The sequence below is a fragment of the Caretta caretta genome, chromosome 6 (genome assembly GCF_965140235.1).
Source record: "Caretta caretta isolate rCarCar2 chromosome 6, rCarCar1.hap1, whole genome shotgun sequence".
Taxonomy (NCBI): Eukaryota; Metazoa; Chordata; order Testudines; family Cheloniidae; genus Caretta; species Caretta caretta.
In genome coordinates, this window is record NC_134211.1 from 63,072,255 (window position 1) to 63,084,893 (window position 12,639).

General features: G+C 41.7%; 1 protein-coding gene across 1 annotated transcript in view; it reads right to left on the reverse strand.

Annotated features, from left to right (window-relative positions):
- Positions 1-12,639, reverse strand: part of DCAF5 (DDB1 and CUL4 associated factor 5) — a 108,658-nt gene that overhangs the window by 38,332 nt on the left and 57,687 nt on the right. The window contains exon 6 of the mRNA XM_048852276.2: positions 3,815-4,028. Within this exon, the coding sequence (XP_048708233.1) occupies positions 3,815-4,028 (214 nt within the window). The remainder of the gene's footprint in view (positions 1-3,814; positions 4,029-12,639) is intronic.

Consider the following 12,639-nt stretch of genomic DNA (forward strand, 5'->3'; position numbering starts at 1 on the left):
TTCATAAGGATAACGGTTATGTTAGTGTTCAGACTTGAATGATTCAGATGCTTTCATAGGAACACAAAGGCCTGTTACCAAGGACATAGAAAGAAGCACGGCTAGCTAACCTGTACCCAACAAAAGGGATATGTTCTTGTCACAGCCTATGTGCCCAAAATATCTGTAAGTCCAGTAGGAATGCAAACCTGAAGCACTTTTATAACATTTCTCTCAATTTCATTAATGATTGAGATTCAGTTTATATTTTGTATGATTTTTAGTTCAGCAATTTCATAGTGAGGCTAAAGAATGAACATTTCTACTTTTTACAGCTTCAGAGAACAATGATACTAACTCATCGACATTAGGCTTCTATTTTACTAGCAGCAGGTTTGCTTTAATACCATTTGCCTGCATGCAAATCACTTACAGCAGGTTCCCATTCTCAATGACAAATATTAAAGCATTTTCTATCCCTGTTCCATGGGACGGTTAACAGAGTCTATCGGGGGGGGGGGGGGGAAGGGGGGTGATTCCAGAGCACAAAACCCTATAAAGACATAAAACACAAGAACACCTGTAGAGACTGATGGCCATAAAACTCGCTAACAGTTTCAATCTTCATCACTGTCTGGACAAAGAATCATCTACAAGTTCTGTTAACAAAAACTACATTCTTAGCAATGTTGGTTATTTAGGACTTTTGCTGTACAATGAAAAGTGTATTTTATACTCTCTAGTGGGAATTAACCTTTATATTCAGCTATCAGCCTAATATATCAGTAAAACTAAGCTAACTAGCGAATAATATAAAGGGGGGGACAAAGACATGGAAATCTACCTCTTCCCCCAACTCTAAACATGCAATAAATTTGCTATCCAGGAAATTTACTTTTCCTCCTCCTCCTGGTTTTGCATGATCACTTGCTAATATATTTATGACTTGTTCTGTACCTCATGCTTCATCTTTGAGACCCCCTTAAGATAGTCTCTTTCCTGTCCCAGCTCCCAAAGACGAAATAAAATTAATCATAGAATATTAGGGTTGGAAGAGACCTCAGGCGGTCATCTAGCCCAACCCCCTGCACAAAGCAGGACCAAACCCCAATTTTTGCCCCAGATCTCTAAATGGCCCCCTCAAAGATTGAACTCACAACCCTGGGTTCAGCAGGCCAATGCTCAAACCACTGACCTATCCCTTCCTCCCTCTCCTTTCTTCCTTTTGTCAGGATCCTGAACTCAACCTTCTCATTGTCACTGCTGCCTAGGTTGCCACCCACTTCTTCTTCCCCTACCAATTCTTCCCTGTTTGTAAGCAGCAGGTCAAGAGGAGCACAGCCCCTAGTTGGTTCCTCCAGCACATGTACCAGGAAATTGTCCTCAACACTCTCCAAAAACATCCTGGATTGTCTGTGCATTGCTGTATTGCACTAGTTTAGTGGATAGCACTCATTTCTCAAGTACAGCCCTTTCAACACAACCCCCATCCAAGGGTGAAAGTAAGTTAAAGGACTTACCAGTACGCCGGAGTCCTGAGCAGGGGGCATGGCCTCAGCCGGAAGAGGCGTGGCCTTAAATCCCCAGGCCCTTTAAATCTTGGGCCTGGGGCTCCAGCTGAGGTAGTGGCAGCTGGGAGCCCTGGGCCCTTTAAATCACCCCTGAGCTACCAGCTGCAGAGCCCTGGGGTTCGGGGGCGATTTAAAGGGCCCAGGGCTCCAGCTGCCGCTACTGCAGTGGAGCCCGGGGCCCTTTAAATCACTGAGGAGTCCTGGGGACTCCCGGCTGCCACTGCTACCCTGGGGCTCTGGCAGAGCTTTAAAGGGCCTGGGGCTCCGCTGTGGTAGCAGTTGCTGGAGCCCCCAGACCTTTAAATCCCCCTGAGCCCTGCTGCCCGAGCCCTGGGGTAGCGGCGGCCGGGCTCCGTCTGGGATTTAAAGGGCTCCAGCCGCCGCTACTGCCCCGGCCCTTTAAATCCCCTCCGGAGCCTCACCGCCACTACCCTAGGGCTTCGGCAGCAGGGCTCCGGAGGGGATTTAAAGGGCCGGGGCGGTAGCGGTGGCTGGAGCTCCGGGGCCCTTTAAATCCCCACCGGAGCCCCGCTGCTGCTACCCCAGGGCTTTAAATTGCCGTCTGGGAAAGCCAGTGCCGGTATGCTGTACCGGGGTGTACCAGCTTACTTTCACTTCTGCCCCCATCCCACGCCCTATTGAGGTATGCCTTTGGTAACCACATGTTTTCCATTTAGGAGTATAACTTTTAAATCAAATACAACTCTGTCAGGTGGTCTCAACTTTTATATAAAACTCCATATTTTTAATTGAAAATTAGAATAGAATATAAAGTATTATCACTAGATCCAATGTAAAATATTAAATCTTGAGTTACTTCCTTAAGATGTCTTGAACATAAAATTAAAATGGAGGACTGAATAATACATAGTCTGCTTAGCACATACCAGGAGACAAGAAATGAGAGCTGCAGCCAGAGAAAGCCTATCTTAAGCGACACTCACAAATTGAGCATTGAGCATATTTCCAAACCCTTCCTCCCATCTTCCTACATGTACATCTTCCTTACATGTACTTGTTTTGCCACCAGTGAAAGGTTTCCAGTGAACACCCTAAAAAAGTTTGCCATTTTGGAAGACTGCCCCAATGGTCTCTTGATGATGTTCCATATTATGTCTCAGCTTCCCTCTTTCCTTCCCTGCTCTAAGTTTCATCAGGAAGTGCATCCCCCATTGCTCAGAGATTCCATATTGTATGTAACGCTTATACACCAGCTTCCTAACTGAACCAGATAACCTGTCTGTCGGGTTTTTCAAAAGGCAAAAGAACAGGCCCAGTGAAGAATGCCCACACTCTTCCCATAAAGTAATGAAGTTTAAAAAGCTAAAGGTCGATCTGGGCCCTGAGTCAGAGAGAAGGCAAACGTCTTCTACAGAGCTCATGTAGTTCTACTCTGACCTCTAGAGGAAAAAGACTACTGTCATGTTTAGGTTTGTTCCATTATGGACCCATAAGTAGTGGCATGCTTCCAAAAAGGGTTAATTTGCTTCTGCAATATATTTCTTTGCCCTTTTTAAGTTTCCTTGGGGCAAACTCCTCTAATTTTTAGATTGCCTTCAGTACTGCTTCTGTGACTCTGATTGGAAATGCACAAACATACCTACTCCCTGTGCTTCTTAGGCACATCCACTTACTTCAGTAACAAAAATATGTTTTCATGCCTGAGCCCTTATAATTACAAGAGACTCTATTCTATCTCCTGCATAGGAAACATATGTTCTGATTCCAGAATCTTTATTATTGATATCAGGGGAAATCTCACATGCTGGGCAGGTTTTATGGTTCCAGTAGTTGTAAAAATTTGTTTTTACTTGTAAAATAATAAATTTGACATGTAAGTTGAGCAAGAAGAATTTTAAATGCCCCACAATGTTTGATTTTACAGGCCTGTTTCTCCTGGCTTTAAATAATAATAATTAAATGAAAGTAAGTTTATTTTTCTGACCTAGACAATATTGTCTAATACACAGGTCTGAAAACTGATCAAATGGGCCTTTCAGAGAGCTAATTTTCTAATTTTAGATTACTTTATTCAGATGTAGAATTTACCATACACCTTGGTGTGCATTAGTTTTCACTTAATTTCTTCCTGTTGCAATACTACACAATTTTAAGGCCACCCACCTCCCCGTGTGTTCTGGATTCAGTAATATCCCCCAAATCAGAGAAGGCTCTTAAAGTGGTTTTCAAATGCTCATGAAAGCCTCTACTTTTGCACAGAGTAATTAGCACATGAGCTTGGGAGGGCACCACTTGCCCGTTACCTGGTCACGGTCGCCTGCAAAACAGCAGCTCTTCATGGTACAGGAGTTGAAGTAACCTTGGTTGTCAAACTGGAAGACAGGCAGTCGGGAGTGGATATCGTAGAGCACTGGTGGAAGACGCCGACGCAGTGCCAGCAGCTGGGTACCATTGCTGTTGAATCGGACACTCATGGCACTTTGAAGGGACAGATTTCCACCATAGCGGAGCAGTGAACTAGGAAAGGGGAGAGAGAACAAGTCAGGCAGGCTGCCTGAGATTTAAAGTTTACATAAGAGCATCAACTGTGTTTCACTTTTTAAAATACATATGTGATCTTCCAGTGTAGGTTATCAGAATTTTAAAGAGAAGAGGAAATTCTGCAGAATGATCTTTGCTCCAGGTGTCGTCATTTTCATTATGCTGCCATATAAACAATTTTACACATCTGAATAAAGTCTCTCTCTGCCCCATTTCTGCAGAAAAACATTCAAAGCACCCATTCCCAAGCAAATTTGACTCAAAGCTTGAATGACAAGCTATCAAAAGTGCTGAGTTTAGAAAGGTGTCTGGAGATAGAGGCTAGTGCGGGTTGCTTAATTGACAGAGATTTTATTCTCCTCCCTCCCACCACGTGCAGCAGATAGAATTCCCTGCATGGGGACAAATTCTAAGACACAGGTGATTACAATTGTTAAAAAAAACAACCCACTGTTGTTGTAGGGTTGGGCTATTTGCATTTTTGACTAACCCTGCCAGCACTCAGATCTTTTGGTTCATCCGGTGCCCTAACTATTGTGGGCTAATCCCTTTTTGCTATCATGTTGGTGGAGGATGGAGGCTGCAGCTCTTTATCCACAAGTAGATGATCAGACCATTCGCTCATTCCAGCTTCCATTTACAGTTTCCATCTTTACAGCACATCAGGTAATGTTTGTGTTGACTGCTAGTGGGGACAATCAGCTCCAGGCATCTTAAATAAAAGACTACTTTAATATTAAGTTATTATGAAAAAGCATAAGATAAGAGTTAGCCAATCTCAAACATGTCACCTACAAATACTGCTAAGTAGGCAAAGTTTATATTCCATGTGACACGACTGCCTAAAATTCTTACATGGTAGAAGTCCATAGCCTCACCCAGCACGCAGATCACAACCAGTGTACTTATGTCAGCTCTTGGTCACGTGTCCAAGACAAAAGTGAGTGTTGTGTGTCCCCAGACCCTAAAGATTCTTCTTTATAGGAAAACCAAGATCGTTGTCTCCCACAGGTGCCCAGGATAATAGAAACTTGGTTTGAGGCTTGGGTTCCTTTGTGCTTCCAAATGCATATTCACTCTATGGATGGGGAAAATCGTTTTGTTTGCTCTGTGTCTGGTTTAAAGGGATTTAATGACTCCTACCACAACATCTGAGATGGATCTTTTGGTTCATGGGTTTGGGGGAGTCCCCACCAGATGATCTGTCCACCTTCAGTAGCTAACAGGCATGTGCGTACAGATGTAACATTTTCAGAGGAAGTTGACTCATAGGTTTTAATGCATCATATTTTCAGATATAGTTCTCTTCCTAAGGCTTTTATAAAAGTGAGTCACTCCCCATGGAAGGGAATCTGCATTCCACAAAGGTTTAAGCATGTCTTGTTTCATGACATATACTGTAAAACTGAACAGATGCTTGCTCTTTAGTTAGAGTCAAGAAGAACCTATTAATGTACTTAAAATGGGCCCAAATTTTTCCTCTCAGTGGTCAGAGCTGGATTTCCTTGAAGAAACTATAGGCATTTTTCAAAAGTCCTATTACCTGACATTTTGTTTTCTGTCACCAATTACCTGACATTTTGTTTTCTGTCTTCCTGCCAGGACATGCCTGCATCGGACTCCTTGCTCTCCAACTCCCCACTACAAGGGTGATTTAATTAGATTACACTGCACACTCCCTGTACTATTCCACGAAGCCAAGCAGCAGGTGGTTGGGGAGTAAATTGGGGGTGGGGGGAGGGGGAAGAAGAGGTAAAGGTAGAGATGGTAGAAGGGAGTTGGTGCTTTATAGCAGAATGGGGACCATGTTTGATAACTGTATATAGAAAGTTCGATGGGGAAGGACAGGAGCATACATGGTAAGAAGAGAAATTTAATAGAAGACTCACATAGGGAAGGGTGAAGAAGAGGGTCTGATGGTTAAGGAAGCATCTGAGACGTACATCATAGCAGGTGTAGGTAGTGACATCTAAAATCTTGCATACTTTTTGATTCAATTGTCAACTTTCTAAATAGTGCTCAATATGTGGATGATATAAGCTCCTAAAGATTTGCATAGCCTTGGCCCAAACTTACTGGGCAACTCCTAACCTACTAGAACCTTCCCAAGACACTAAAAGGCTACATCGGGGGGAGAGGGGAAAGAGGGGAAAGTACAATAAACCAAGGTTTGGAATTTCTGGGTCTAAACTATTTTAAAGTTATGATGTGGCAAAAAGGTAAAAATGTTTGGTTTTTCAAAAACTGTCATAATTGTCACTTTCAGGTTTTGGGGCAGGGATAGTGTCTTTCTCCATCAGTTGTGAAGTACATAGCACATCTTTAGTGCTAATAATCTGACGAATCACCCAAAAAACTTTCCCCAGTTAAAAGTTTCTTCTGGTAGAAAAGCACGTGCGCGTGCACACACAGACACACACACACACACACACACACACTTCAGGTGGTCTAGTTTATAGTGCAAAGCTAGTTACAATCTTAACTACCTGGTGATTAACAGGTCTCCCAATAATCTCAATTTTCAGTATTATGGCTGCCCCCTGAAGAAAGCTCATAAATGCATATTGAAAGTTTCTAATTCAAAATAAAAGAGCTCTTGCTTCTCAGACTTAGATTGTTGGGCTGAACAAAATAGGTACAAGTCTTTTTTTAAAACTTTGATATTGGGAGATTAGAATTTTCCCTTGTACCATCTGAACTTGTACCATAAGGTGCCCCCAATGCCCAGTCCCACAAGGATACATTTGCAATACAAAACAAAATAGTAGCCATCACATACACAACACGTTGACATGTTTTACATATGCAAAAGATAATTAATTGGTAAAATGGACTACCAAATACAGCAAGAGAAGCTGCAGCCATGAATGTATTCAAAGGAGTTGGACAAACATTAAACCCTCTGTGCGCTAGGAGATGGAACATTTGTTTTAAAATAGTTTTCAAAACACAGCTCCCTCCCCCACAAACTTTAAACATTTAGCCAGCAGGAGTAGATCTAGCCAAATTGCAATAGCCACCAGATTTAGAAATAGTAATTCAGTCCTGTAGAAGCAGATGCCAAGTAGGCTTTCTGAATCGAATATTGCATACTGTTTGGTCCACAAACCTGTATTACATTTGGTTTGGGGGCATATGGGAAAGTGAGGAAAATGCATTTGCAGACTTCAGACAGGACCGCATTTTTTGCTATACACAGGGGCTTAAGAGGGGGCAAACGAACATAACGGGGTACAAACCATAGCTAGGTAAGTGAATGGATCTAGAGAAGCTGTGTGGCACTCCTTGCAGCCTCAACTATACATTCAAGCCTACTTCTCACAAATTACATCCATTAGACTGGCAATTCTTTTAAGTGAAATTAACAATGCGGTAGGGATTGCCTCCAACTTCACTGTACCAAGTCAACCCACCATCAGCGTGAGCCTACCAAATATCTGCTCACCAAGTGATGCTTAACTATTAAGTAGCTCTCAGAATAGATCTCGGTGGGAATTTGGGTAGCTTTTAACGCCCACTTAATTATCTGCTGAGTCTGGACAAAGGAACTGAGAAATCCACCATCTGAAGTTCATTTCAACTTTGAAAAGTGACTATAAGAATAGCATCTTCTTACTAAATAGATCAGATTCTTAGCTATTTTATTTAGTGACTAAAAATAAAAGTTGTCACTGTTTTTAATCCTGAAAAGCTGACACAATGAAAAGAGTAATGCACAAGTTGGAATACAATCGCATCTCAACTACGTTGTTCACTAAATTCCAAACACTTACACCTGTGCAAATCCACTGAGACAGCGGAGCACCCTAGAACCTTTACTACAGGTGACAGGGATATCGTGGAAAAAAAAAAAACACAACTTGCCTCACAAACTCTGGAGTGAGTTTGCAGGACTGGCAGTCGGGGGGGGGGGGGGGGGATCTGTTTTTACTTGTATACTGTTACATTTGCCCTAGAGTTAGTGAGAGATATCAATGTTTTAGAAAAAAGAAAAGGAGTACTTGTGGCACCTTAGAGACTAACCAATTTATTTGAGCATGAGCTTTCGTGAGCTACAGCTCACTTCATCAGATGTTTACCGTGGAAACATCTGATGAAGTGAGCTGTAGCTCACGAAAGCTCATGCTCAAATAAATTGGTTAGAAACATCTGATGAAGTGAGCTGTAGCTCACGAAAGCTCATGCTCAAATAAATTGGTTAGTCTCTAAGGTGCCACAAGTACTCCTTTTCTTTTTGCGAATACAGACTAACACGACTGTTCCTCTGAAACCAGTGTTTTAGAGTCACATTTCAGAAAGGAAATCTTAAAGAGGATTTTTTGAGGTTATCATTGCTGCTGTCGGGGGTGAGAGGAAAGAGTATGGCCATTCTGAATTTCCCTCACTTGTTTTTTATCATGTCACCTTCTCTGTAGCTAGAAGAGAAGACAAAAGTCTCTCCCCAATGAAGAGATGACAATATATGCTCATGGGGCTTTTTATTCTTCCCCTGTGTGAGCCACCAAGTAATAGGAACATAAAACTTTAGTCACTTATACTCAGTGAAGAGGTGTCACTTCCCTAATATGAAACGGAGGTATTCAATCAGTACAGGTTTTGGCTCATTTTAAGACTGCTTTCTCCTCCTCCCTTCCCCCCCATCACTTATACTCCCTCACAACTTTTCTTCACAGAGTAGTTCTCAGAGGTGGCATCCTCTTGCAGGAAGTGTTATTAGTATAACCAGGTAGAACCAACAAATATCCCTCAGAGAGATGAAGGCCATCACCAGTAACAAGACACCTAAAGTCAACTCTCAGAGATCATCATCTGTCATGGTAATACCAAGCACAACCAGAGCAACCACTGATGGAGCATGTCTGAGTGAGCAAGGTAACACTCACTTTCTGCCATAAGTATCACCTTCTTCACTCACTCATTCAGAACTATCCTGGCATTTTGTCCGCTTCCACTGCCAGCTGGGTGAGCCAGATTTGGAATGCTGGCATTGCTGCACAGCTCTGGAAACAACAGTCAACGACAAACATACATTTGAGGTTTTTTTGGTGGTGGTTGTGGGTTTTGTAGAATTAAGAGAAAAATGTTCTGTCTATAGACTAAATCTAAGTCCTAACACATATATACTGGCATTGGGGGCAGGGTGAAGGAGAGAATGACAGAGTTATGTACAATATGGTCATTGCCATAACTAGACGCACTGTGTACGGGCAGCACTCATGTGTTAACCAAACATGGAGTTCAGATGAACAATATTAGGCTGTCAATCCAAGATCAGCATCATTAGTGCAAATAAATAAATTTTTGCTGGAAGCTGGGCGGGGAAGGGGTGGAAAGAGGGGAGAACCACAACAGCCAGTATTTGCATCAGCTCAAGACTTCCTTTCCAGGGAAAGGGGTGGGGGGGTGGGGGAGAAAGAGAACCACTTGTGTCTGAAACAAAAAATTTGCCTTTTAAAAAAAGTGCTGTTTAAATAAACATGCCATTTTTTTTTTTGAAAGATGGACATTTGGTGGGTCAGCATAAGCTTGCATGAGTTCTTCATAAGTTAGCTTTGCCACACTTAGTGGTCACTGATACACAGAGAATAGCATAGGACCTTGGGGGAAGTTTAAAACAAAAAGTGCACCAGGATAGCATTAGTGGAGCCATTCAATACACATTCCTTTGATAAGCAACAAATGTTACACAACAAAATGGATTACAGTCAATGTCTTTAGGAAATGAGAGTCATTTGTGGGGGAGGAAAGGAAGGAAGGAAGGGAGAGAAAGTGCTGATAATTATCTATGCAGGAAATAGCCCTACTTGATTATGTAAAGAGTTGTCACTTTGGATGGGCTAGCACCAGCAGGAGAGTGAATTTGTGTGGGGGGTGGAGGGTGAGAAAACCTGGATTTGTGCTGGAAATGGCCCACCTGTTGATGACTTTAGATAAGCTATTACCAGCAGGACAGTGGGGTGGGAGGAGGTATTGTTTCATATTCTCTGTGTGTATATAAAGTCTGCTGCAGTTTCCACGGTAAACATCTGATGAAGTGAGCTGTAGCTCACGAAAGCTCATGCTCAAATAAATTGGTTAGTCTCTAAGGTGCCACAAGTACTCCTTTTCTTTTTGCGAATACAGACTAACACGGCTGTTCCTCTGAAACCTTACAATATAATGTAATAAAGAAGATTGACCTTAAAAGGAAAAAAAAATAAATTGAATGCTCGTAACTAATATGAAAACAAAATGTCTAATACACATGATCACATGCCATCAGGTTTGTCAGCATCTCTGTAACCACTAAACTGAGGTACTTCTAACAGTGCAAAAAAAGAAAAGGAGTACTTGTGGCACCTTAGAGACTAACCAATTTATAAACCAGTGCAAAAAAAGAATTTGTAATGGGATAAAACCTGGCAAAAAGAATCTAAGCCTGGGAAAACAGAGAAGAAGTTTTTAACAGATCAGCTAAGCTCCTATTTGAAAGAAGGTTGTTTTTAATACACAAAAGAGGAAGTTCTTATTTATTATGGATCACACCCTACAGGGACTGAAAATATTGATGGTATAGAAGAAAACAAGACAACAGTCTTAGCTTTTGAGACCAGTGGACTTCTCTATTTTATTTACAAAGCCAAAACAAATCTGCTATATATCTAACCTGCTTTGAAAACATAAGCATGGCCATACTGAGTCAGAAGACCAGTGGTTCATCTAGCCCAGTACTCAGTGGCCGGTACCAGATGCTTCAGAGGGCATAACTAAAACAGGGCAATTATCGAGTGATCTATATACTCTGTTGTACAGTCCCAGTTTCTGGCAGCCAAAGGTTTAGGGACACCAAGAGCATGGGGTTGCGTCCCTGACCATCTTGGCTAATAGCCACTGATGGACCTATCTTTAATGAACTTATCTAGTTTTTTTTTTGTTTTTTTTTAAACAGTTATACTTTTGGCCTTCGCAACATGCCCTTGTAACAAGTGTCACAGGATGACTGAGTAGTGTGAAGAAGTACATCCTTATGTTTGTTTTAAACCTGCTATTAATTTCATTGGGTGACCCCTGGTTCTTGTGTTATATGAAGGCGTAAACACTTTCTTATTTACTTACTCCACATCATTCATGATTTCACAAATCTAGCCTCCCCACCATAGTTGTCTCTTTTCTAAAAGTTCCAGTGTTTTAAATCTCTGCTCATATGGAAGCTGATCCTGTCCCCTAATTTTTTTTTTTTTTTTTGCCTTTCTCTGTAAATGTTTCCTAATTCTAATATATTTTTTTGAGATGGGGCGACCAGACCTGCATGCAATATTCCAGGTGAGGGCGTACAATAGATTTAGATAGTAGCATTATGATATTTTCCCCTCTTATTATCAATCCCTTTTTTTCATGGTGCTAACAGTTTGCTTTTTTGACTGCTGTTGCACATTGAGCAGATGTTTTCAGAGAATTATCCATAATGACGCCAAGATCTCTTTCCTGAGTGGTAACAGCTAATTTAGGCCCCATCATTTTGAATATATAATTGAGATGACTTTTCCCCAATGTGTATTACTTCGCATTTTTCAGCACTGAATTTCATCTGCTATTTGGGTGCCCAGTCACCCAGTTTTGTGAGATCCCTTTGTAACTCTTCACAATCAACTTTGAACTTAACTATCTTGAGTAGTTTTGTTTGCAGCTGCGAACTTTACCACCTCACTCTTTACCCCTTTTTCCAGATCATGTATGAATAGGTGGAACAGCACTGGCCCCAGTACAGAGCTTTGGGGGACCCCGCTATTTACCTCTCTCCATTCTGAGAGCTGACCATTTATTCCTACTTTTTGTTACCTTTGTTACCAGTTATTGATACATGAGAGGACCTTCCCTCTTATCCCATGACTGTTTACTTGACTTAAGAGCCTCTGGTGAGGGACCTTGTCAAATGCTTTCTGAAAGTCCAAGAAAGCTATATCCACTGGATCACATTTGTCCATGTTTGTTGACAGCCTCAAAGAATTCTAGTAGATTGGTGAGGCATAATTTCCCTTTATAAAAGCCATGTTGGCTCTTCTTCAACATATGTTCATCAGTGTCTGATCATTGCAACTATAGTAAAAAATGGAATTAATTTGCCTGATGATCAAGTTAGGCTTAAACAGCCTGTAATTGCCAGGATTGCCCCTGGAGCCTTTTTTTTAAAAATAGGCATTACATTAGCTGTCCTCCAGTTCTCTGGTACAGGGACTGATTTAAGCAATAGGTTACAGACTACAATTAGTAGTTCTGCAATTTCATATCAGAGTTCCTTCAGCAGTCTTGGGTGAATACCATCTGGTCCTGGTGAATTATTACTGTTTAGTTTAATCAATTTCTTCCAAATCCTCCTGTACTGACACCTCAATCCGGGATAGTTCCTCAGATTTGCTACCTAAAAAGAACGTCTCAGCTGTGGAAATCTCTCACTCACATCCTCTGCAGTGAACAGCAATGCAAAGAATTCATTTATCTTCTCTGTAAAGGGCCTTATCTTCCTTGAGTGCTCCTTAAGTACTTCAAACCTCCAGGGACCCCACTGATTGGCAGGCTTCCTGCTTATGATGTACTTAGTTTTTGAGTC